At 41.9% G+C, this 27,228-nt stretch overlaps 1 protein-coding gene across 1 annotated transcript in view; it reads left to right on the top strand.

Annotated features, from left to right (window-relative positions):
• Nucleotides 1–27,228, top strand: part of LOC119658134 — a 117,207-nt gene that overhangs the window by 29,558 nt on the left and 60,421 nt on the right. Inside the window, exons 8-14 of the mRNA XM_038065403.1 lie at nucleotides 1,430–2,026; nucleotides 8,582–8,737; nucleotides 8,808–9,291; nucleotides 14,009–14,165; nucleotides 21,126–21,207; nucleotides 21,270–22,527; nucleotides 22,664–22,878. Coding sequence (XP_037921331.1) covers nucleotides 1,430–2,026; nucleotides 8,582–8,737; nucleotides 8,808–9,291; nucleotides 14,009–14,165; nucleotides 21,126–21,207; nucleotides 21,270–22,527; nucleotides 22,664–22,878 — 2,949 coding nt within the window. The remainder of the gene's footprint in view (nucleotides 1–1,429; nucleotides 2,027–8,581; nucleotides 8,738–8,807; nucleotides 9,292–14,008; nucleotides 14,166–21,125; nucleotides 21,208–21,269; nucleotides 22,528–22,663; nucleotides 22,879–27,228) is intronic.

Raw genomic sequence — 27,228 nt, 5'->3', positions numbered from 1 at the left:
AGATTCGGATACCAGGATTCGCCAGCATGTCCAAGTTTCTTAGGCAAGGAAAGAGACGTGGAGTATCTAATGTTCTTTGGCAGTCGCTTCGCGGTGTGGAGCCCCAATTCACCGACGTCGGATCGTAGGGGATGGTGTTGTTAAAAAACCTAAAAGGTTCCATACAACGGGAAGGGGAAAATAGGCGATATTAATACAGGAATAACAGTTAATTACTAATTGGCTCCACAAACCGTAAAGTAATATCTAATTACAGCTTCTCAGGGTAAACTTTTGAAGGTTTCAAAAGTTCCACATCCATGGCTTAGTCTCCAAAAGGTAGGGAACAGGCAAATACTCCCCCCTTCCTATCGTCATACTTGAGACGAACGTGTTCCTCTGGAATGGCATCACCTCAACCCCTTCCTCTACATTCTGAAAAACGTTCCTGTGACTTTAAAATGGGTGGATGAAGCAATCTTGTGAGACCCCATGGCCCCATGCGTCACACCCAAGTCCAACTTTACTTTCTAATCAGAGCAGAGTGCAGAAGCTTCGACGTGTTTCAGTATTCTTCACGGACGGATCAGAGATGGTCTGTAGAGTCAGCACGGGAGTTTTGGATACATTCAGTCTAGCCGAGTCTGAGTCGGCTGGACTACGCTTTCTTCCTTTTCCCACAGCAGTCATGGTCTTATGGGTTTGTGGCCTCAAAACGGCGCACCACAGCGCTAATTGGGAGTTCAGAGTACGAAGTTTCCAGTGGTTCCTGCCTGCCTATCTGACCCCGCGTACTGCAAGAAGGTTCCGCGAGGAGACAGTGAAGATCGGCGGCTTTATTAAATGAATTTTGAATTTAAGAAGCAATCTTTATCCGTAGGTAACGATGACTTGCAATTTCATTCACGAGATGTGGAACTTCACGGATATTATCGGATTGAGACCCTTGACGCTCTTTTTACTGCAGTGCGCATGGAGAACGTGTATGGACTTACAGTACTAAGCCTGGTTCAAGCATGAGTTGCAATAATCTTCGCTTTGGAAAGATTCGCCGATAATGTGGTAATGATCGGAGCGATCAAAGTAGCGCTTATCTTTTAATTTTCTAAGGAATAAGAATATGCTTTTGCATATCTCGTTTTTTACCTCATATGCACATTTCAGTAACGATAATTAAAGCAACCGAACGTAAAAATGGGCCAATAACATATATTATTGCATCTTAAATTTCACGGGGATTACACCCAATGCCTCTTTTGATAAAAGTAGCTGCTATTGTATCATAAAGATAAATTTGTCTATAATCATTTTTACGCGTCTACCACATTTCCGTTATCAACTACGTTAGGCTAATAGCAAAGTTTATCAGAGTCGCTTAAGCTGGATTTATAACACCAATAAATTATTATGGCTCGCAATGTAGTTAAATTTTATTAAATATTTTCGCGCTTGTGGCTCAATTGGCCCTCGATCGATCCTCCGGTTCAGTCTTCTCTTTTAGTTATAATAAGATGTTTCGTCTAGTGTTTGGTCTCGTAGTTGTAAGCTTTCTCGTCCTAAGCATCCAAGGTGCTCTTCCAATTGATGAAGAATGGCTGCATCCTATATTCTATAAAGTCGCGGAACCTCAAAAAAGTGATCGCGTTGTGCAACCTATAAACTATCGCCTTAGTGGTGATGCCGTTCCTATAAATTACAATATTTGGCTGTACCCTCGAATTCACTTGAATGATTTTACCTTTTCGGGGAAAGTTCAAATCACATTTCGAGCCGAAAGGGATGCAAGCGAGGTTACCTTACATGCTCTGCAGTTGAAAATTAACGATGCGGATCTCACTGATTTGAGTACGCAGGATGTGTACTTTTTATATGTGAAAGAGCAGAATACGACCACGGATTTCTTAACATTCGCTTCCCTGCATGCGGAACCGTTCCAATTGGTTGCAGGGCAGGAGTATCTTTTGACAATTACTTATGAAGGATCATTGCGAACGGATAATGGAGGGTTCTATCTGTCATCTTATGAGAATGATGATGGTCAAGAAGAGTAAGTTTTTACAATTTCCCTTTGATAACGCTCATCCCCGTGAGCAGTCATATTTAAAATATATCTAAGAATGGTTACTTTTGAAAGTGCGATTAATTAAGTCTACCAAGATTTTATTTATTGTATCTTGATTTAAGTAAAGAACTCACAATGTATCCACATTGCAAGCTGCATTTCTTGCGGCAAAAGGCATACTCTAATTCTTTAACATACACCAATTCCTACTTTCGACGATATCTAAAATCATTTAGTATTAGGATCAGCTAGAAGCACTTTGGCTAGCTATTTGGCTGGTTTCTTACTCTTACTTTACGAATATATCTATTGATCAGAGTAGCAGTAGCATCCTTACCAATTGGAGTTTCTAGGACCTTGTTTATTTTCAGATTTTTCAGATATTATTGAGCATTGGTTACCGTTCGGAATATCTTATGCTTATTTTAGTAGGCGTATGCTTTCCCGCAAAATTAGAACGGATTTGTGATGAAGCAGTTTTACAAAGCAAAAGTGTACACTCTAATTAACGGAGAACGAGTGCGTATTCCTCATATTATGATGATTGAAACTGAACATTCTGGGTTTAAGTGAAGTAACTGGAACTTTGGAGAGTACTCCTCTTTCTTTTACCACATTAATGGCGACGTGCTTTTGTTCCCTGGAAAACCAAGTCTTAGAATCTGATATCAGGTTGTTTCTGATGGTCATTGCAAGGCGTGTGCTCTCTTCACCTGAGAGCCGTCTTCTGACAGGATTCTCGTTATAAAATTCCGGTCCAGGTGAGGGATAGTAGTATTCACTACAACCAATAACATCCATTTCAGAAAAGGCTTCCTAACGGTGATATTGTGAAGCCTTGAATGCCAGGGTGGGCTCTGGCAACAACTTGCTCCTGCATTTGATGGGGAAGCACGATCTTGGTGACTTTAGCGATAATAGTGGGAGGTTCGTAGGTTTTTGCAGCTTCCACCTCCTCGTCAGCGGTGGCACATTGTTCGAGCACAGAGGTTGCATAAGGTCAGTTAAGTTTCAACTGACCTGCAATAGATTTACAAGTTGCTTTCTAGATGTGCCTAACAACAGAGAAGCTGACATCGGTCTCGAAAGGGATCAGAATCTGATCTGAACATGCGGATTCCATCCACCAGAGTGAAAACATTAGGGCAACCAATGCGCTCAAACGAAGAAAATCCGTAGGGCTTGACGGTTTCCCCGCAGAACGATTTATAGCCGCATCTACAGTTGCAGTTGCAGGTCTGCTACTTCCTCAAATATGGAAGGAGATGATCGTTTACACTCCAAAGGAAGGCACCTGTTTAGTATGTGGCATTTCAAGGGGTATCTGTCTGCTTTCTGCCGTTGAAAGGATAACATCTCGAACGCGTGATCGACAGGGAGCTGGCTGGTTTTCGATCCGAATCGTCCTGCATTGATTTAGGAACAGTGCGCGGAGTTCAGATTTTTGCTTCAGCTGCCTTTCATGTATTTCGAGAAAGCTTCCGACAGTGTGAACAGGAAGTGTATCAAGAGTGCTCTACGTAGGAGGGGCATTCCGGAAACCCTAACAGCTATTATCAGAGCAACATATAATGGTGATGGCGCAAAATGTTACTTGGTGCATTGAGGTAAAATCTCAGAGGAATTTGAGGACGAAAGCAAAGTCAGTCAGAGTTGCATCTTCATTTCGATACTATTTGTTCTTGTCATCGGAGACGTTCCTCATGGAAGGGTCCAATGAACGATTACATTTTTCCTCAAATACCAGCAGATGTCATGCTCTCTCACCGGGTCATGGACCTTTGCCACAAGGCGCTTGATTTGGAAAGAGAGGCAGGTAGATTGTCACCAACAACAACAAAACTAAAGTTGTCAGTCTGACATTGCACTCTCTATATTTGTACTAATGAGCACAGCATCGAAGTCATCAATCAACTTCTATATCTAGAAAGCGTAAAGCTATCGACGGTGGCATCGAACTGGGTGTCACCCGGTGCATTGGCAGGGCTAGATCCGCTTTCTTTGCTTTGTCTCAAATCTGGAAATGCAGTTATCTCAACGCCAAAATAACTTTGAAACTGTTATGTGCTAATGTTCTTTCTGTGTTGTTATATGAGAGTAGCATGTGGAAAGTGATTCCCATTGTCACTTGGAGGCTCGAAGTCTTCGTAAACACCTGTTTGCGTTGTGTTGTTGTATCGGAGTTCGCTAGCCTGACACTATCTCGAACGAAGAACTTGGTCGGCGCACATACCTGAAACCCGTATACAATATGACTGAAAGACGGAAGTGGCAGTAGATAGGTCACACATTAAGCAGGGACGACAATTACATTGCTGACTACGCAATGTATTGTAGAATTGTAGGTTGATTCGGAATATGGATCGCTGCATTGTTCTGTTCAAATGTCCTGTCTAGAGCTGATTGACCATCACCTAAACTTAACAGCACGTTCTCCAACAACCCGCCATCATAGCTAGAGCCCAATTTGTGCCTTACAAGGCATATTCAAAACCAGCCCATCAAATGGTGTCATTAATGATTATCCCCCTTTAAAGTTTCCAGGGTATCTTTCACGCTCTCGGCCACCCAAACTTTTTTAAAACATCAGAGCCATCCGAATTGAACTTGTTTTAATCACTAAAGATTATGGATGGCCACTCGGTATCCCAAAATTCATATTTTCGAGCGAGCCTCAATCTGGTCAATTTGACAGAGTAAAACGTGATGATTTTCGGTGGATGACCAGATGGGTCGTTTTTCTCATAATCCTTCGAATTTTTTTCGGGAAATCGTTTACAGGACACTTATTTTGATTAATTTGACGAATGATATATCCCTTCAATCTTGAATAATAAAAATTTGCACATTCATTCCCACTTAAGAATGCATCTCACAGCGTCAGAAACCTTATTAAAATCGATTAGTTGTCAGTCTGTCTCTCACACGCACTTTTCTCCGAAACTGCTACACCGATTCAAAGCAAATTTCGTGGACATATGGAAGGTCTCGATTAGTACTTTCAATGTTTTGACGTAAACTGAAAAGTGCGTACATGAGGAATCAAGATGGAGACATTTAAAGTGAAAAATTAAAAAATTCCCCAAACGAAAATCTGAAAAAAAATCAGGACCATGCGCTGGTATGAAATCTAAGGCTCAAAATAGGTTGCATTCCAATATCTCCACAAATAAACTTAATAATAAAATATCACCAACTATTATAAGTTGACCGGGAAACCGTGGTTACGTTCATCCTAGGTTTATCAAATCTTACTCCAGCATAGAGGACAGTATCGTACACAGTACTGCAGTTTCGTGAAAATCCGGCTTTTAATTTCAAAGTCATAGCAGTTCAAAGTTATCAATTTCGAGCGAATTTACTGCCTCTTAAGCCATGGAAATAAGAATGTTGATGGTATAATTAACGTGAATAATTGACATTTGAGTGAAATACTAAAGTCCCTGTACTTCTTCGCAGCACTTTTGTCCTTTGCCGTCATTAGGTGAGCCCTTTTTAAGATTTTTGTTTGTAAAGGAAGCCCTATTAGAATTGATCTACTGTCTTTCTGTCCGTTCGTCTGTCTGCCTGTCAAATGACAGAAAATTATCATTGTCCAGTATAATTATTTCGCACTTTCTACTGGCTGACAATTTTGAAGGATTGCTTCGATTTTCTCCTGGTACAAGAGGCAAAGGCTCCACTTTGCAAAATCTGTAGTATTGGATCAGTAGAAGGAGTTGCGATTTTCCAGGACGAAAGTTCTTCCTGATCCAGCGCCTGTGTCCTGATGTTAAGTCTGTTAGTCTCAACTATGTTGAGACAATTCTGCATTCAGAAACTAGTTACGGTCGCCTTTCAACAGCAGATCAATGGTAGAAGAAGAAACGTCCCTATGATTTTCTGTTGATACAAAAACTAAAGAACCCGGTAGTGTATGCGAAATCAAGTGGGCTTGGATTCTTAAGGAGGTCATCCCGTGCGAAGGATGGATAAAGATACAAATGCGAATTTCTTAACACTTAACAATTTTTCCAGCCCGATATCATAGTTCATTATTGAAGTACAGTGCAACTTATGCATTCACGTTCATCTTTAAGAAGAAGAAATAAACGGGATTCTAACGTGTGGAGTATATCACGGTTCGCAAACTAGGATTGTTAAAAAAATATTGAAAGATACATTTTTGGTGCGTTGGTAAACAGCCTTTTTGTAAATTTTCGTGTTTTTTCACGGTTTTTTTAATGAATAAAAATCCAATGAATCACAATTATTCTAGTTTGCCAACCATATGATACTTTACCTATTTAACACTGTAAGCGTATGTAATATATTTAGCTACAATTGATACCTAAAAAGAATCGATTCCTCGGATCCTACACTCTACCCTTAATAGGTTGTGATGCGAATGTTCAACATATTTTTTGGAAAAACAACAAATCCGATCCGGGAGCAGAGAAGCAATTTGATTTGAATACCTCAGCTGTTCTAATGACTGCGCCCCTACGTCCGTCGGGTTAAGGATGAATGAAATTATTGACCTAATATTTTCTACTTCCAACATCCTAGATTTGATTAGGCAGTGGCGGTTGCTAGACGAAGTCTCACTGTCAAATTGTTTCGATTGCTTCGACTCTAATAACAATTTGAATCCTAGGAAAAGGGATTGGACTGAGGCCTAAGGACTTTGACAATAGAATCTCAGTTACCCGAGCTAAATGTGAATTGAGAAACGCAAACACCGAGGAAATCAAACAGTTAAAATATGTGAAATCTAAGCGTGAATATGAGAGACTTGTCAGAAGTTCAAAACGAGATTCCTGTAAACCTTGTTGCCTCACATCACTGACATGGGTGTATATCTTAACCAGCCACGCCTGGAAAGTATGCTTTTGGCGAACCTTCCTCTGGACTATGTGACTACCTCTTGGTAGAAGGCCAGGATAGTTTTCATACAAAAGCTTGGGAGTGGCGACTATTCAGGTCCAATGTATTTCAGGCAAATAAGCCTGATAATCAAGGCACGGGCTTTCAGTAAATTTAAATGGGGCCATAATTGTATTTTTTATAAAAGGAAGCAAACTGAATGAAGTTTGACTTCCAAGGATTACGGGAATAACCCACCAACTTTCCGAAGAAATGAAATATCTGAGGTATTTTCTTTATGGAGATTTTTTAGGAGCAAACATGTAGAGCTAAAAATGAAACGAGCCTTCACACTCTATGGATTAGAGACTCTACATGGTGATTCAGGAGTCATGTAGATTTATATTTGTAATTAATCAATGCAAAGAACTCTGTTGACAGGCTTTAATTGTCAGTATAAGCAAGATTCTAGGAAGTCTCAAACATAAGCTGTTTATCCAGAAGTTCTATGCGCTTTGAGTATCCCGTACAATGGAAGTAATGGCCACAGAGGGGATAGCTTGAACATTCCGCCTATCCACCATCTCTCTTATGCCTGTCATACACGATCAGGCTGGGTATTAATTACGCCTGAAGCGTCCACAAATTATCGGCGGTTGAAACATATGTGAGATTCGGTTGGCCAGTCAGTTCGGACTGCTCAGGCGGCCGGTGATCGATTGAAAAACAATTCAGCCATCGGGGTGGTCGAAATGGTGATCAGTAAAACCAATACGTGTATGGCCGATGGTCACCAGATTGGCCACCTAGGCAATGAGCATTCTGTTTTAAATGCTCACACACACGAATAGCTCAACTTTACGTTTCAACGCCTTTCACGACTAGAGTTGAACTGCTGACGCTGCCCGGCTTACCCATCCGTGTATGGTGATTTCAGTCCAAACTGCAGCCGGATGGACTGTGGACGGTTTATGACTAACTAACAGCCTGCGGTATCGTGTATCGTTGCCTTTAGTCATAATCGCGTTCAGAGTATACTTGTCTATTAAAAGAAGTCCCCACCTTATTCCACCGTATGTTGTTGAAACTGATTTTGATCCACGCACGCATGGCAATGGATTTCCTCTCTGGTTATAAGGTCGCAAAGCCTGCCCTTTTGAGCTAGTCAGAAAGCTACACAAACTGCTAATAACTAGTTACCACGCACTCTCCAATGCTACTTTTCAGGAAGAAGAACGTCGCACTGTTGTACGACATTTATCTGAAGTGTTGAAGAGATTCACGCAGGCGGATTTATCGTAGCTTCCCTAGTACGAACCATCTAGACATTTCCAGTTTGACGCTTTGGGTAGAAATTATTTTGGAAAAATTTTTACACTTTGTAACCTCAGGGATGAAATAAGGTTCTGGAGAATTCCACCACGCATTACATTGAGAACAAAAATGGATCTTAGTGGCGTGGATAAAAAATGTTAAGCCCAGCAAATGATATATTGCAACCTGGTGCGCTATATTTTACATGAGTCTATCCTACAGTCCTTAGTTTGACCTCAAGTTTGAATAGATAGTTTTTAACGGAGGTCGGAAATTTAACAATAAGATTGTTGTATGAATAATTTTTATTATTTATTGTACAACATGACAGAATTAAATCTTTTAACCATCGCTTGGAAAGTAATCTCGTGTATTTCATAGGTACATTGCAACAACTCAATTTCAAGCAACTGATGCTCGACACGCCTTCCCATGTTTCGATGAGCCTGGTTACAAAGCGACTTTCGATATCGCTATAAGGCATGGGCGGGAGTTCAGTGCGATTTCAAATATGCCATTGGAACGTTTCATAGACACGTAAGTAAAACTATTAAAACCGTTTCTAGAAATTTGTGATTTATCCCATTAAAATTTTGATCTTCTGCAGCGATGCTACCACCCGGACCTCATACTTCCAGACCACACCCAAAATGTCTACATATCTAATAGCCTTTGTCGTCTCTAAATTTGAATCCACTGAAGGTGATGAAAATAATATTCGGCACCGAGTATTTTCACGGCCAAATGCAGTAGCAGAGCATCCCTTTGCACTTGAAACCAGCAAGAAAGCGCTCAACTACCTGGCAACCTACCTTGACGTTCCGTACCATCTCCCCAAAATGGATAATGTTGCTATACCGGATTTTGGCGCCGGAGCAATGGAGAATTGGGGATTGGTTACATATCGCGAGGAATACCTTCTGTACGACCAACAACTATCTACGGTGAATACTGAACTGAATATCGCAATTATGATTTCCCACGAGTTTACCCATCAATGGTTTGGAGATTTAGTTACCCTGGAATGGTGGCAGTACCTGTGGTTGAACGAAGGGTTTGCATCACTTTACGAGTATCTCACTGTCAACGAGGTAAGGATATAAAAGATTTTTTTCTATATTTAATCAAAAGGGTGGTATTGATGTGTAAGGCAAGTTGAGGTCGCATTGAATGCCATATCTGTCACTTAGACAACAGCAAAGAATCACGTTTTTGTGACTTTATTTCAAATTAGACGGCTTCTTATCAATGTCCGCGATAATTGAATGATAGGAGAGAATGCGAGGTATTAATTAATCAATTCATCAATTATAATTAAATATCAATCCGCGAACTGATTGATAAGATAATCCAATTATTCAATAACGTTACGCTTCAAATTCGATGTAATCAATTATTGTTTGTCATGTTTCTAGGTAATCATGTCATTAATGAAATGCTTAATCAATGAAAATTTACAGATAAGATATGGAAAATGAGGGTATGATGTATTTCCATAGAATTATGTTTTAATGTTGGAATCAACCGCGTTGCTGGTGGAGCTATAACAAGTAATGATATGAGAACTGGGGCAGAAACTATTTTCACTGTGTTGGGTACAGAAATAAGTTACGAGTGAATTTTGAGCCAGAAGCCAGAGCCCCATGCAATCCTTTACAGTATTGTAAAACTTGTCTTATTAGTCCATTCATTAAATTTGAAAATCGGGTGCGCCTCCGGATTCTTTCACTCAAGACCGATTGACATGAAATTTGGGGTGGCTCCACTTTTTTCCCTTTTAAAAAATAAAGATGATAGTGCAAAACTGCTGATTTAATATTTTAAAGCTTTTTGTGCGTACGGAAGGTCTCGGTTCAAATCTCACGTGATTTGACGTCGGATACCAGTCGAATCAGCTGTGAATAAGTACCTGAATCAAATCAGGGCAATAATCTCGGGCAAGTGCAATACCGACCACATTGCCTCCTACAGGATCCCGTAATACTGTAGTGTACCTTTACGGTCTTGAATGAAATGCTCTAATACACTTCAAGGCCCTGATCCAATTGGATTGTTGCGCTAACGATTATTATTTCCGAGTTATCACAATTTCGGCAGATGCCGGATTTTACTATACGGCACTATATTTACGGCAATTTGGGTTCCGTAAAGCCAGATCAACCGTTGATGTCATCAAAATGGTTATTGGCTTGGCCTTTGTCTAGGAATAGCTCAACCATTATCAAATCTGGAGGGATGAAAAGGGAGATCTGATGCTGGAAATGAAAAGGTCCGAAGGGAGCAAAGCCGAAGAACTCCGCAGTCAAGTCGAAAAACCAGATGTTATCGCCGGTGACTTCAATGCTTGGGCCACACAATGTCGAAATTCACTGACAAATGCAAGAGGGCGTTGTCTCTTGAAGGCTTTCGCGTAGTTAGATATCATATTGACTAACGACGGTCAGGCAACTACTTACCAGAAAGAGGGGTCCGGTTCGATTATGGATCTAACCTTTGTTAGTCCGTCATTGGCTCGCGATGTGTACTGGAACGTCAGTGAAAAGAAGACCCACAGTGATCACCAGGCAATAGTCTTTGTCCTGAAGAGTAAATCAAGCGGTCGGAAATCTGCTCGTCTATGAATGAGGAGAATGCAAGGTTGGTTTGCGAAAGCAATTGACGAGCAAATATTCATCGATGTGTGGTTGGACCTGGACCAGGTAGACCCTCGGAAGAAATCCTCCATATCACGGGGTTTATCACGAAGGCATGCAACTCAACGATGCCGAAACGTTATACTTTCCCTAGTAGAAGGCCCAACTGCTGGTGGAATAGTGGCTTATCAGATCTTTGGTCGGCGTATCACCGGTCCAGGCGAGTCGCAAAGACTTACTGAGGAAAAGGGCATCTGGTCCTCGAAAGACCGATATATGAGGAATAAAAAACTCGGCATTTAAAAAATAAAATTTGTCTTTTTTTTTCATTATAAAATAAGCCCAAAAAAGACGAAGAAGAAATTGCTTAGGGAGTTGGCACTAGAAAACCTAGCTGAGATAATGCTTGCATGCCAAGAAAACTGGAAAGTGTAGGATATATTTAAGGTAGGGATAGGGAAACAGAAGAAGCGAAGAGGACGCGATTGCAATAGCAATCGATGAGTGGAAGGAGAGGTAGTTTAGAGGTTACTCAGTCCTGCGAGGTAGTATTTTGCATTAGTTCCACGGAGAGAAGTCTGAATCGGGACTTTGTATTAGTGGGCGAAATTCATATATGTCGACAATATAAGAACAAACCACCGCAACTGGGATGTAAGCATTGCTTCTCCAAACAGAAATGAAATTATCTTTGCCATCAGCATACTCAAGCTCAGTAAAGTCGCCGACCTTGATGGTCTTCCCCTCAGGATTGTTCCGTGCAGCCCTATTCATTCGCAAAACCTGGGAATCTCAAATTTTTCTAGTCAGTGGAAGAAGCGGATGATAGTTAAGATTCCAGGGAAGCGGTTTTCGCGGGAGCACCCCGAAGCAAAGATAACAGCTACAATAATGCTGGAATATTTCAGGAAATATTTCGCAAGCTTAATCGATATTGAACGGGCTGGTTTTGCTCTGAATTGCCATGCAGCTACCACCTCTTCGGACCATTGTGAAATAGCATTTGAATTTTAGATTGCCAAAACACCTACTGCTTATCGATTTCGAGAGGGTTTTGTCATATACTGTTTCGACCAAAATATCGAAACACAATTATTTCATCATAAAAATATTAATCAATATTAAAATGAGTTAGTTTTCTTGGCGATATGGATTCTATTACGAGGTTATGGATGCAGTTCATCGAGCTGTGGCATACAACCGCCGATCTCGCTTGACATCAGAACTGCCTTCAATTCCAAAAGATGGACAGAAATTGTAGGCATATTAGAAACCTCATTCCACTTGCTCAACTATCAGAAAAAATGCTCCTTGCTTTATGAGACGTTAGAGCGCCAGAGGACGATGAAAATCATGTCGAGAGTAGCATAGGGGTCCATCTCAGGGCTGTACCTCTGGAACGCTTTCTCCGATAGTCTGCTAAGACTCGACATGTCAAAAGAGTCGCACCCGGACCGTTATGTAGAGTACATTGCGGCATTTGTTGCCGGATGCACTGTTGAACAAGCGCAAAGCAGACTCTCCATATTGATGCGACCAATGAGCAGATGGATGACTGCTCATTTTTTCAGTCTTGCGCTGGAAGCAACCGAATTAGTCGTCTTGACCAGAAAGAAAATCCCGACCCTGTGTCCCATATCGGTGAGCAAGTTGACTTTAGATGCAAAATCACCGGTTATATACCTTGGTTTAATGCTCGACTCCATGACCATCTTCTTCAAATAAATAATTGCAGCAGCGGACAGGGCTGCAACTGGAGTCCCGGTTATGAGTCGGCCAATGGCAAATGTTAGAGCCTCAATATACCAGGAGACGTCTCCTTATGGCAATGCAGTCTGTAACATCCTTGGGGGTATTTCGTCATCATAAGTATCATCGACTGTTGTTGGCAATTCCAGCTACTAGAAATTTCGCTTTCAAAGCTGAAATCTTCTTCTACCCTTCTTCTTCTGCCTTAGTTTTTTGTTGATAGGGAAGGCCTCAAAAGTGAACATCTGGCCTAGCACATTAATCAGGATAAACCTAGTCAGTCTTACTAGTTTTGTTGGAATACCGATTCTCTTACCCCCTTGTAAAGTTTTACCCTGTCGATGTTATCGTAGGCGGCCCCTAATCGATAAAAGGGTGGTGCAACTGGTACTCATATTTCACCAGTTTTTCCATCGGTTGCTACAGAGAGGAGTCTGTTTTGTTGCTGGTTGGTTGAGGTGAAGTGTGTTTGGTATGTGTGGACGGTATTTTGCCCGTATGGGGCTGTCTGCCCTAGTAAGATAGTGCTGAATACCTTATAGGCAAGACGGACAATTCCGTCGCTAGTTTACAATCCAACTTTGTGACTGGTGCAACCTATACACGCATCGTTTTCAGGCGCTTCAGTTGTCGATGCATTATCCCTAGGGCACTTGATAGGTGCGATTATTGCGGCATCCATTTCCTCCTTGTAGCCATTACGTGTCTCAGTCCTGATCGCTTCATTGTTTTCTCTCTTCCGATGGACAGGGTGATTGACGCGTTATGGCTAACTTGGGGTTTATGACAGCCATATATTCTTGCTTGAGTGCGGACTACCATGCCAACGAGAGGGTGACCCGAGTCTATATTGGCCCCCTTTATGTTCTGACATTTATCAAGGTTGAGAGATGGTGGCGTTCGATCAACACGTGGTCAATTTGATTGAAAGTGGTCCCGCCCCAAGCTTCCCTCTGTAGATGCATGAACTTTTATGAAGTTGATGTTTCTAAATTTGTCTCGCAAGCATAGAGTATTCATCCGTTCGCTTTTATTTTTAAAGCTGATGTAAGCAGGTTTCATTTTGAGGATGACTAGCAAACGTATGTGGCTCTCTTTTTCATCAGAAATACCCAAATCATTAGTCTTATTTCGTTGGCGGATCCGCCGTTATTTATCCAATGCAGAGTGGGGGAAAGTCGTTAACCTTACACCAGCTCCTAATCTGGCCAGTTGGTATAGATGAACTGTGGGGTTGTAATATAATTTGCCCAGGTAGAGAGTAAGGATGAGGAAAAGTTTCTAGCGGAAATTTAAACGACAACGTGAATAAACAAATAACTTACTTTTGCAGCGAGGGAAGAGCAAAAATATGCATTTAAATTAACACTTCTATTTCAGTTTTCAATATAGCTAGCGGATTTGTTAATGCAAATGGTATTTTCAGATTTATCCACATTATGATATTATGCAAAACTTTGCTATCGGCCATTTCCAAAGAGCGCTGTTATCAGATGGAATAGCATCTCCTCGTGCTATGTCAACTTATGTTGAGGACCCTGCATCAATCTCAGGCATTTTTGATAGTGTTTCGTATGCAAAAGGTAAGTCAACAGTTAAGTTATATGCGGTAATTGTTTATCGATAGAAGGGCTGACAGTGATTTGCATTCAGCATCTATATAGATTGGGATCAAATTTTACATTGTTTTCGTCTTGGCGTCGATTTACTTCCTGGAACTTGGAATTAGGGGACTATTTTCCTTTTAGTCGTGGTTTGCTTGGAGCTGCTGGCACGGTTTTCACTTTTTAGGCACACGAATTTGAGGAGGATAGAACCGGATGATTAAAGTGGTTAGGGCGCTGAACTGTAGCGGAGGGTATCCCACTGGTGACAGAGAGATTTGTCATGATGGTTGGATGCCAGATACCAGTCGACTCAGTTGTAAATGAGTGCCTGAATCAATTCAGAGCTATAATCTCGTGCGAGCGCAATGCTGACCAGGTTGCTTACTACAGTGTACTATAGTGTACCGTTATGGTATTGAATGAAATGCTCACACTTAAGGCCCTGATCCAATATGGATTTGAGAAGGAAGATTAGAATCGAGTCTGCAATGGGGCTTATCTGAAGTGATTCTTGCCGCATAGCCTCACAGGAGATTATCTGGTAATATGGGAATCTGGGCCCTCCAGGGAGCATATGTTCCAGGAGAATTCCTGGCAGATGTGCTCCCGGTCCCGTTACTTGCGGTTGGCTGCCAGTCGCAGCGGCTCTCCCATAGTCGTTTCCAAATCAATCCATGCCCAAAGAGGAATGTGGGATTTTGTCTGCATGGCAGGTATTCTTCCGAAACCCCAGGACCTTCATGCACATATATCACTATATGTGTGAAGCATTGTTTATATCGTTTATGGAATGAAGTGGTTTCGTCCCAGAAGTGATTTCAGACTTCTTTCCGGTTCTGTTTTTTCTTCGGTGATTTATTTTTTAGCACTCTAGGTAGGCAATGGGCGCTCTATTGCCTAACCTGGCTATATGAATATTTCACCACTTCCTTCCGAAATTAAGAAATCTTACACTACGAGAGTGGAAACGGTACAGAAATCAGTTAAGCGACTTTCCGAACATGGCCCTACATTGCAATGATCCCGCATTGAATAGTACCTACAATGGAGTAATTGTCAGGTGCGCGTGACCATTGCTCGCTAAAAACAGACAGGACCAAAAATCATATTTACGTGCTGCTTAAGCTGTTAATTCTCTTATTATATAGGAAGGCTGAAGATATTGTTGACCGACCAAAAAGTGGCGCATTCATTCTACTCGTAGTAAGAGGGTGGTGGAAGCGCAAGCGCACGCGCATCAACCGTAACCAAGCGTGTCGACCGAAAACGATGGTTAAAGAAATGAATACTGCATCATGAACTGTCTCGCGTGTTTTAAAAGATGAAAGAACGCACTGGACAGCTTCTTATGCCGCGTTTGATCGCTACAAGTTTGCATCAACTTCGTCTCCGTTGACACCAGCATGAATTCAACTATATTTTCCGGTGTTGAGCGCCTGTCTGCGATCGCCTCCAGCCTAGTTCGGTGCGCGGTAAACTTGGGCAATCAAATACAACATGCTCCATTTTCCCGGCCAGGTTGTCACATCTTGGGCAAAGTGGTGACTCGTCGTGACTAAATCGATCCAGATCAGCCTGATAACCTTCATTTCTACTTAAGAACTGGGCAAACTCGTAGCTTAGTTCCCCGTGGCTTCTTTCAATCTATCTTCAATTGTGCAGAATGATGCGATAGGTCCAAAGCTTAGTTTGTGCCTCGGTGCATCTCTTTTGCCATTCTGCGATGGTTCCCGCCGTGCTAGTTACCGTCGAACTACGCTAGACTCCCCGATTGCATACATTCGCCAAGATGTCTATGGGTATCATTCATGTTAGTATATATGCTGCTTCTTGTGATGTTGTTCGATAGGCACTGCATACCCGGAGAGCACTTAGTCCATAGGCCATTCCTGGTTTTCCGCAGTTTGATTTGTTTTCCAGAACAGTTGCCAAAACTGGAACTGCGTATAGTAGCACGAAACTAACTACCCTTGAAATAAGACGACGTCAACTTTCTTTAGTATTCTCGAAGTCATTGCAGCGATGGAAGACGATTAGTTGCAGGGCAGTCTATACGCTTTTTTAAAATTGAGCCTTTTGTTAATTGTTACTCCCAATATTAAGCGATGGTTGGGAGTAAATCGTTTGTTCGCTTTAATTTTCACGGTTGTGTCCTTTCTTCTCTTGCTGATTAGCACTAGTTCCGTTTTTAAGGTTTTGTGTGAAACAAAACCTTATTAGAATCGATTCGATGTCTGTCTGTCCGTCTGTCTGTCTGTCTGTCTGTCTGTCTGTCACACCCGATTTATTCGGAAACGGCTAAACCGATTGTCACGAAAATTGGTAGGAGTATGTGATCTGCCGTTCCCTTTACATGCAGCAACTGACGCCATTTTGTGTTAAGTTTAAGGAGGGGCTCCCCATACATGTAAAAGGAGGGTGCAAAATTTTTTTTCATAAAATGTGGCCATGTGGGATATCAAATGAAAGGTCTCAATTAGTACTTTTCGAAACTGGTTCAATATTTGATACTGGGTGAAACATAGGGGAGTGAGGGCTCAAAATATGACCATCAAAAAGTGTAACAGGTCTCGTTCTCAGAACCTATCCAACCGAAAAATCTGAAAAAAATCGCAGTAGTGCATCTCTACGAAATCTAGGCCTCAAAATATATCCGGTTCCGATATCTGCACAAATAAAGTTAATAATAGTATATTTCCACATTTTAGAAATTTACCCGGCACCCCCCTTATGTTCATCCCTGAAGTACAAAATTTGGCACGCGTATAACAAAGAATATAATGCACAAGCTAGTCAAGTTTGAAGAAAATCCAACTATTATTGACAAAGTTATAGGGGGTAAAACTTTACCATTTTTTGTGAATTTCGGGCACTCTTCATGCATGACTGCATGACGTCATCATCAGATATCAATTCGTCAATACCACAACCAAATGAGTTCTTATGAATGGGGTCCCAAAGAATTATTTTGTTTTAGTTTTGTAGTCATTTGTATATGAATATCAACTGTGTATGTAGGTATATAGTATATGCGTGCTAATGAACTTTGTGGGTAGTGGCACTACCCACAAAGTTCATTCAGATAGATATAAGAAGTAAATCCGAAATATGGGTACGATCAATTTATATACGTGCATATATGTGTACGGTATTCGGAAATAGGCAGTTTGTTTGTTTAGGGTGAGCGTAATATCTATGGCTGTAATATGTACGTATGTCTCGTAGTTTGGAAAAATATGAAGCAATATGTTGGGTTTGTAGCTATATACGGATAGAAAAATGTGCGTTGAAATTTCTTACATAAGATGAACACAAAACCTTTATACCCGAAGCGCGAGCTTCCGGTATTCCGACTTGTTTTGTTCAGTAAGTGATAGGTCCGACTTTTTTAACCAGGAATTGATCTCTATATCGCTTCGTTTGCATAGATCTCATGCATTTGTCATCCTGTATTCTATCCCGAGCCAGGCCAGTAACCATGTTGATTGCGTCGACGGTCGATCTCCCCTTACAAAACTCGAATTGCCTGTAAGATAGGCCTCCTTCCTTTTTCCGCAACAACGAGCAGTCTATTGTGAGTGATATACTCGTTTAAATAGTTTGCCAATGGTATTGACAAAACATTTCGATCGATATGAGGAGGGTTACCCAATGGTTTACATGGCTTCGGAAAAAGCATCTGCCATTGTAGCTTCCATTGCACGAGAAATTCTCCTTGTCTAAGGCATGCCGTAAAACCTTGGGCAAGTTTACCTGTTGCTGCCCTGGCTGCCATTTTCAGGGCCACATTCAGAATTCCATCCAGCTCTGGGTTGTTATTTTCAGCGAATTTCCATGTTGCTTCTGGAATTTCCTCGGGGTTGCATTATTTTCCTCGCGTTTTTGTCTTGCATGTGTAACGCTGGGAGCATTTCCTAGCTTTGAGGCACTTTTTTCCTCAATTTCTGAATACCATCAGAAATTTGGATTTCGTATTCGGAAAACGCTACGTCAACGCATTGAGGCATCGCGTGCCCGCTGCAATTTTCTGCGACCTGAATGTGTCACCAAGAAATAGCTGCTTGAACATTTTTGCGTCATCGTTATTCTGCTTGGTGGCTTCATATAATTCCTTTGCGAGGTTTAAAAGATGATAGCGTGATGATCGCTGTGTGTTTACTCCTCGTTGACAGTGGTTGCAGTGACATAGTCTTTGATAAGATATCACTGACGAAGTTGAGGTTTACTTCCGATTGTAATTCTCCCCTCCGATATGTGTTGAGTCCCCCAGAGTTCGTAAGTACAATATTTAAGCGAAAGAATGTCTCTTGCAATATTTGTCGCCTTGCATTTATTTTTCTGCTTCCCCATTCTTCTACTCATTTGTTCAAATCGACGGCTATTACTTTGGGATTGTAACGTCTCGCATCTAAGGATAATTTATCTCGCACTGAAGTGAATCTCTCCAACGTGAGGCCTGGGGCTGTGTAACAACTATAGATATATATACCTGCTATTTTGGTATGTGTAAATCCGTCCTGGAGGTTTTTTCGTATTTGCTATAGCTCGACTTCCGCAGCTCCGTAGCGCTACTCTGCTGTTTTTGTCCGCTACACCATTCAGATTTTCACATTGTGCTGCTCTGTCTTGCGAGCTGCTACAGGTTTTCGCAATGTGGCCGAAGTGCCAGCACTTATAACATTTCTGCACTTGACTTTGTTCAATACGTAATTTGCCTGCTGCGATCTCCTTTTTTGTTGTTTCGATAGGAAGAGTTATTGACGCTGTCTGTGTATCGCGCCTTCCTTAATCGTAGCACGTTAGTCTCGCTCACTGATGGTGGCCTTAATTGAGATTGCAAGGCGACTTTATTCAGGTACTTGCATTTTATCAGCACCGAACCTCTTCTCATTTTGATAGCCGCAGCCTCGCCTAGTGACATTTAAATTTTTTTCCGTAGGTCTTCGCCAACATCTTTGCTCGCTTTAAGCTCTAGCAACAGATCACCTTTCTGCGTACGTCTTATACTCGTAACCCTACCCCTGAGTTCAGTCAGGGAGGTATCTGCTTTTACTTTACGCAAAATCTTCGCGTATGTCTGCTCGCTGGTTTTTGTTAAGATCAGCGCTTCTGGCCTGGCTTTTTTTTGCAACCGTTACTTGCTTTCTACTTTGGTTCAAGTAGAGTCTTCCTTGCGGTTAGTGGCCTTTTCCGGATGGGCCGTTAAGCTTCCGTCTCCTGACTTTCCAGGCTGCGCAGGCATTGGTTTCTCCTTTTCGCGTTTTGCTGTCCGTTGGTCAGATTGCACCTCTTTGTTGGGATTTCTTTTTCGCTTATCGCACATTTCTGAGATGTCCTTTTGACCTTGGATACCTTTTTTTGTCAAAAAGCTTCTTGTAAAAAAATGTTTCCAACACAATTTGTGTTGCTACGGCAGCCATAACTATCCCTTGCCTGATCGGCACTATTCCTACTTCGCGTGCTTTTGCGTCCCCTTTAGCCTTAAAGTACGTTGCCCTAATGGAACGTAACTGGTCTTTGATAGCGTGGTGGACGTTATTTTGATGACCAACTTATTCCATCAAATTTCGGATCACTGGTCCTAGTTGTGTGAACACATCAGCCTCATTTTCAGAAGTGACACCAGCGCTGCAACTCCTTTGATCCAACATCCTGTTCTTATTCGAATTCGCTGGAGGCGCAAAGCATCATTTAGATTAAAAAACACCAAAACGGCGCCCCCAAATTCTCGGCTTCCTTTAAAAACAAATTTATAGCTGTTTCAAATACCTTCTTGCTTTGACTAGGGATCAAACTCAAGGCATTCTCACCCGCAAATGATTCTAAATCGGAATTTGTTTATTGCCTGTCTGTCTGTCTGTTACTCCGTCTGTCTCCCTGTCTGTTTGTCGCACCTTATATCTCAGAAACGATTACTCTTATTGATGCGAAATTTGATGGAAAACTGGGACCTGCAAGTCCCATTGAATGCAGTGAATAACATAGTTCGACGTTGAGTTTAAGGGGGAGGCGAGGGGGGGGGGAGGGTTCCCCATATATGAGAAAGGCAGATACAAAATGTTTTCACCGAATATGTTCATGTGAGGTATCAAATGAAGGGTTAGTATGATTAGTACCGATATTGGTTTTGACATTGGTTGTAAAGGGGAGGGGTTCGGGGGTTCGAAAACGGTTAGTTACTTCAAGCTCCCAATCGTAGAAACTATTCAACCCAAATATCTGGATAGAAAATATTGTGATCTATGAACATGGTACCTACGCCTCAAAATAATCTCCCTACCCATAACCATATCCATTATAAGCATATTTTTTAAAATATGATTGGGAACCCCTCAGCTTTATCCTAGAACCATCAAGCTTTGCAATAATAAACGGTATACTATGGAACACGATACTACCAAGTTTGGTGGAAATCGTGCTAACAGAGTTACAATAGGTGACAGGTACCACTTTTGTGTAAATTTATTGCTGTCAATGACTTTAAATGTCAGTTTCATATCAAACTGAGTGGTCTGGCAAACTAAACACATAAACATTACGAGCTAGGTATAAACGGGATAAACGTCCACTCAAATGTGCTTATATAAGCAATACACAAAACCTTTCATACTTGAAGCGTTTAACGATTTGTTTTATGGAAGTTCAAGTTGAGAGTCAGCGGTAGTTATTTTTACTAAATTTTTCCTGCATAAGTTTTTGTAGTAATCGCCTCCAGCGTTTCAAGGACCGACTAAACGTTGTGTGTTAATTATTTTTGAAAAAGGCCCATGAGTCTGATGAGTTTCAGCGAGAGTTGAAACCGAAGTACAAGCAGATTTCGCAACATCTGATTTAATTTCTGAGTGGATGAGAGTTACCTCGAGTTGCATAATAAAAATTGAACTGATATATTGGAAAAGTTTTTATAATACACTAAAAGAAATTTTTCTTTTATAGCTGCTTGTGTTCTTCGGATGTTCCAGCACGTACTTGGTGAATCCAATTTCAAGAAGGGTCTCAGCAGCTACCTAAAAGCAAAGTAAGTCTTCAATTTTCATAACACTTATGCATATTCCATTACATGAATTTTCTTTGATTTAGTGCCTACGGTGTAGTCAACGAAGACGATCTTTTTGAACACCTGATTGAAGCTGCAAAAGATTCCAACATTCCTGGTTTGCAATCGAGCTTGCTGAAAAGCTTCTTCCAGTCATGGACACAGCAAGGTGGTTACCCAGTTCTCACAGTAACTCGTGACTATTCCGCAGGAACATTCCTAATCGATCAACATATTTTCGATAACACAAACGATATGACGAAGCTCAAGACTTTCATTGTTCCCTACAATTACGTTTTGGGCAATAAGCCATCTTTTGAAAATACCGGGCCAGATGGATTCCTCCTCGGTTTGCCAACAGCCACAGTGAATATTTCAGCTTCATTGAGCAAAGCAGACGACTGGCTCCTGTTGAACAAGCAACTGACCGGTTATTATCGGGTTAATTATGATGAGAAAAACTGGAACCTATTAGCGAGCCAACTGCTAAAGGATCATAAGGTCATCAATGTACTGAATCGCGCGCAACTTATAGACGATTCAGTTAGACTCGCCATCGCTGGACGTTTATACCCATCGGTTGCTTTGAATTTGATGGAGTATATCAAAAATGAGGAGGATTATGCTCCTTGGGCTGCTGCGAATAATGTTCTCTCGGCAATAAACACTTTCTTCCTGGGTGACAGTCAGTACGAATTGTATCTATACTACGTCAATAAACTTGTTTCTTCGATCTATGGAAAATTGGGAATCACCGAAGGCAGTTCTGACACCGTGCACCAGAAATTGGTTCGAAACATTGCCATCAATTGGGCATGCAGAACTAAAGCCGGCACCTGCCTTGACGATGCTAATAAACGGTTAAATGAAGTTATAGATACCGGAAAAGAAGTTGAGCCTAGTTTGAAGGTAGCCATTTTCTGTAACGGCTTGATATCGGGAGGCGAGAAGGAATTCGTTTACATATTCCGGCGAATCTTAGACTCAAACGATCAAGCTGAAAGGCGTCAACTCATCCCAACTTTGGGTTGTTCCACAAACGAAACTCTCCTGCTCGAGTTTGCCAGGACAGCAACGGCGTATTCACCTGAAATTAATTATCGTACTCAGGAACGGGGTTATATATTGAGCGGAATTATTGATAAGAATGAAGTTGGCCTGCTTGCAGCTATAACGTTCCTGAGAGAGGATTACGAATCTTACTACGAGTTGGGAGCTGCTGGATTCATGGACAGCAGCCCACTGATGTCTATATTGTCGAGTATTGCTTCGCGTATCTACTCACAGCAGGCATTGGAAGAGGTATTTGATTACTTTATTTTCTTTAGGTTAATTATTTACAGTCCCACTTTTATCCGGGGACAATTCACAATTTTTCTCCATTTCCAAGCTATTTACGACCTAATTTTTCAAACTGGTTTAAACATTTGAATTGCAGTTTATGGAGTTAATTGCAGAAATTAAAGAAGGCCTACCTGGCAGTGAGTCCAGACTGGACACATTTGTAGTTAAGGCGATAAGGAACGTTCAATGGGTTGACCGTAATCGCGACAGCTACATCGATTGGCTTGGAAGATTTAAAAACAGCGCTACGTCTGCAATTGTATCGAGCGCAACATTGGTAGTTGCAGTTGCGCTATCTTTGCGATCTTATCTTTAAATTAAATGAATTTGTACAAAATAATTACAACCTTGGGTTGAATGTCTAGTATTGTTGATCGTTTCTTTCTGAATATATGTATATATGTATACTTTTGTAACGAGTGCTAACAATTTATTTTCCCATTCATGGAACTGCTTTATAGGCTCCTGGTCGTCATTCTAACACTTTGAGCTCAGACAAGGTTTTCTAAAGTTCTCTTAATAATAATAATCGTTGGCGCAACAATCCATATTGGATCAAGGCCTTGAAGTGTGTTAGAGCACTTCATTCAAGACCGTAACGGTACACCACAGTACACTGTGGGAGGCAATGTGGTCAGCATTGCGCTCGCCCGAGATTATTACCCTGATTTGACTCAGGTACTCATTCACAGCTGAGTCGACTGGTGTCCGACATCCAATCACGATAACAAATTTCTCTGCCGCGAGATTTGAACCGCGACCTTCCGCTACGACAGCCCAGCGCTCTAACCACTTGAGCCATCCTTCGCTCCAGGAAAGAGCGACTGTAGCGGGGATAATCTCATGTTTGTGCCTGACGCTTCATTATGATAGCATAAAAGTACTCTGTTATAAATGTAACACGCCAGAAAAGTTGGTAGTCAATACAGCTCTAGTGAAGAAACCTATTTCGTATAATGAGTATAATGAGCGAAAAAGTAGAAGATGGTCGCAAAAGATGGTTCAGATTGGCTACAACCAATCACGAAGCACACCAAAGAGTCCGCCCCTGGGACACTACCTTGTCATGGTGGAGGAGCTTGTGGTAGTTTATTACTATACTAGGGGTGTCCAAAAACACATGAAGATGTAAACAAAGGATTGTAGCTTTCCAAGTGGTAAAAAGTCACAGAGTTCGAATCCACCCGCGACTTAGAGAAATCAGGTCGTGGTCGAGGCATGGATTTTGGAGACCTCACCTAATTCATGTTCCCCCACGGAGAAATCTCTGAAGAACAGGCTCTCCACTTCAATGGAAACCTACATCTGGTGTCTACGCGCGGTCAGTCAAAAAGGATAGCAACCCCCTGATGAGAGGAACTGGAAATCTGACTACGGCCGTCCTATCGGTGACACTGTTACCTAACTCTTCTAAAATATGGGAGAGGAAGGCACGGCAGAAAGAAACTGTAGCCACAACGGAGAAGAGAATACAGGGTTGCCTGCCAGAATCCTCTCCTCCGCTTGTACCCGGAAAAACGAATGAAAGGGCAGCTGGTAATGTGGAGGCAACTGGCCTAAATTCGGTATGTGAAAACAGATTCATGCAGCCCGAACACCGTGAAACTAGGAGGACTCCTAGCCGACGACGACGGAGGGCCCTGCGAAAGAAGGCGAAATTTTTTAGGAATGAGGACATGGACGTTGCTACACCACCAAGTATGGCGATATCCAGAGAAATCGGACGCAAGAAAGCGGAACTTTCGGTGGAAGGTGAGGACAAGCTAGTAACCCTGGTGAGATCCACACTGAACGCAGCATTTAGCGGCAGTTTTCATATTAGACTGCACTTATGACTGCAAACATAAGAGTTATTCAAATAAACCTACAGCATGCCAAATCTTCGAAAACCAAACAACCAACCACATCAAATCGCACTGGTCAAACAGAAAGAATAAAGATAGGAGAATACAACTTTGAGACCGTTGATAATTTCTCCTATCTAGGGTCGAAAATCACAACCGATAACAGCTACGATGATGAAATTCGCGCACGGTTGTTGACAGCCAATAGAGCCTATTTCAGCTTACAAAAACTGTTCCGCTTGAAACGTCTCTCTATAGGGTCAAAGCTCTTACTGTGCAAGATAATGATCTTGCCAGTCCTCATGTATTCCTCGGAGACTTGGGTTTTTAGCAAGAAGAATTGCGAACTCTTGGTCGCGTTTGAGAGAAGAATCCTTCGAAGAATTTTTGGCCCCCTACAAGAGGGTGGACGAATCAGTAGCCTACATAACGACGAAATCTATGAGCGATACCATGACCGTCAGGTTGTTGATAAAATTCGGCTCAGTAGGTTACGGTGGGCGGGTCACTTAATCCGTATGGATGAGGAAAGTCTATAAGGGCAATATCTATAGTAGAAAAAGAAGACGAGGTAGACCCTGCCTAAGATGGAGCGATGACGTAGGTCAGGACGCCAGAGAACTTTTAGGGATATCGAATTGGTGGACGTCGGCGCAAAACCGGGATGTCTGGAGTTCCTTATTAAGGTAGGCCTAGACCGGATATCGGTTGTTGCGCTGTTGATGATGATGATGATGCCAGAGCTTCGTCATACCTACTGGCGGCAGGGCTGGCAAAGTTGCAGTACTGTCCTTATATATTTCCTTCCTCCCTTCTATATATAATATATATATTCAAGAGCCGTGGGTTCGTTTTGAAGTATTGGATCAGTCAGTGAGACTAGGATCTTCTTCGATGAGAGATTCTCGAGAGCGAGGGCCTGCGTCCCGATGTCCAAATTGTTAAAGGCAACCATGCTGAGACAGTTCTGTTCACAGGACCTTATCGCAGTTAACTTACAATACCAAGTTAAGAGGAAAGATGTCATACTTGCCTCTGCTTACTTATCCTATGATTCTTTGCGCCCTCCGCCGACGCAAGAACTAAGGGATGGTAATATTTGCAGAATCAAGTGGCCTTAAACGTTTAATAGGTTGTGATGCGAACGCTCTGCGCATTTGTTGTGACAGTAGGAAATGCGATCCTAGAAGAGAGAAGCTGTTTGATTTTAGCACTTCAGCGCGAACGTAGGGTGCGCCTATTCGTTGAGTGGGGTTAAGAAGAAGTGAAGTAATTGACCTAACAATCTGCACTTCAAAGTTGGTAGAGTTAGTAAGAAACTGGCGAGTGCTAGATGAAATCGCACTTTCAGATCACCTTAGATAGAATTTAGTCTGACTGTTGCAATTTTGGTGATAAAATTGAGCTCCCTTGGTGACTAAAGATTCCTGTGGCGATAGAAGATCAATTGAAAACTCGGAATCGCACACTTTTAAAGTGCTTTGAAGAAGCTTGTCCTATTTCCCGAGGCCAACGTGGTAAAAGGGTTCCATGGTGGAACCGAGAACTGCAGAGATTCAGGGAATCAACCAGACGAATTCTAAATTGTGCTTGGCGGTTTTTGCAAACCCTTCAATACGAAAGCATTGCCAGGGGAATTGGGACACTGCGAGAGCGGTTGTTACCAATGAAAAGGCGAGAGTTGTCGTACTATCATTTGAATACTTCAAAGCACCTGGCATGGGTGGCATCTACTCAGCGATGCTTAAGAAGGATATAAAGCACCTAGAGCAACTTCTAAAAAATATTTTTCGAAGATGTCTTCCTCTAGGCTACGTTCCTTCCTCTAGGCAGAAGGTGAAAGTAGTCTTCATACCAAAGCCTGGGAAATATGACTATTCAAAGCTAAAGAACTTCAAGTAAATCAGCTCAGCATCATTTTCGCTGAAATGTTTGGAGAGACTGGTTGCGCGTCATATTCGCGAGAAGGCGCGAAGGTCGTACGCAATAAATGAAAACCAACGTGGAAAGTCCTGTTGTCTGCTCTTCATTCTTTGATTTCAAAGATAGAGGATGCAACTCGGATGGGTGAGTACGCGATGGATGTGTTCGTGGACATTGAAGGGGCTTTTGACGAAACTTTGAAAAAGTGGATCTACGCAATGCTAACGCAGAGATTGCTGTGGGCTGAAGTGAGTATCGACCGCTACCTAACAACGCAAGCGACGAAAGGCTGCCCTCAAGGAGGTGTGCTATCGCGACTTCTGTGGAGTATGCTGAGCAACTTACTACTATGCAAACTCCAAAATCTGCCAATACACGTTGAAGCATTTCCGGATAACGTCGCTGTACTGGCTGTTGGTTAAGATCTCGGAATGCTGTGTAGAAATACATAACACGCCGTTGACTTGATTGACAGCTGGTGTTTCACGCATGGACTTTCAGTACATCCAAATAAAACCACAATGGTATTATTTACAAAAAGGGGAAAACTGAATGGCCTTTGCCTTCCAGAGATGATCGGTACAACCCTTCAACTCTCCGAAGAAGTGAAATATCTGGGAGTTCTTCTAGACAGGAAGCTTCTTTGGAACAAACATGTAGAGATAAAGATGAAACGAGCTCTCACTGCTTGGGTTACGAAGGCGGACCTTTGCCTCGACATGGGGACTTAGGCCTCAGTTAGTAATGTGGATATATGTTGGTACCATTAGGCCGATATGGGTTAAGATGAAACAAAAGAGTTTTCGTTGTAAGCTAGCACACCGCAAAGAACTGTGTGTCTGGGTATCACTGTTGCTATGAGTACCACATACGGCGCAGCTCTGAATGCATT

Source organism: Hermetia illucens, chromosome 5, assembly GCF_905115235.1.
Source record: "Hermetia illucens chromosome 5, iHerIll2.2.curated.20191125, whole genome shotgun sequence".
NCBI classification, from domain to species: Eukaryota; Metazoa; Arthropoda; class Insecta; order Diptera; family Stratiomyidae; genus Hermetia; species Hermetia illucens.
This window is presented reverse-complemented; position numbering and strand designations above follow the sequence as displayed.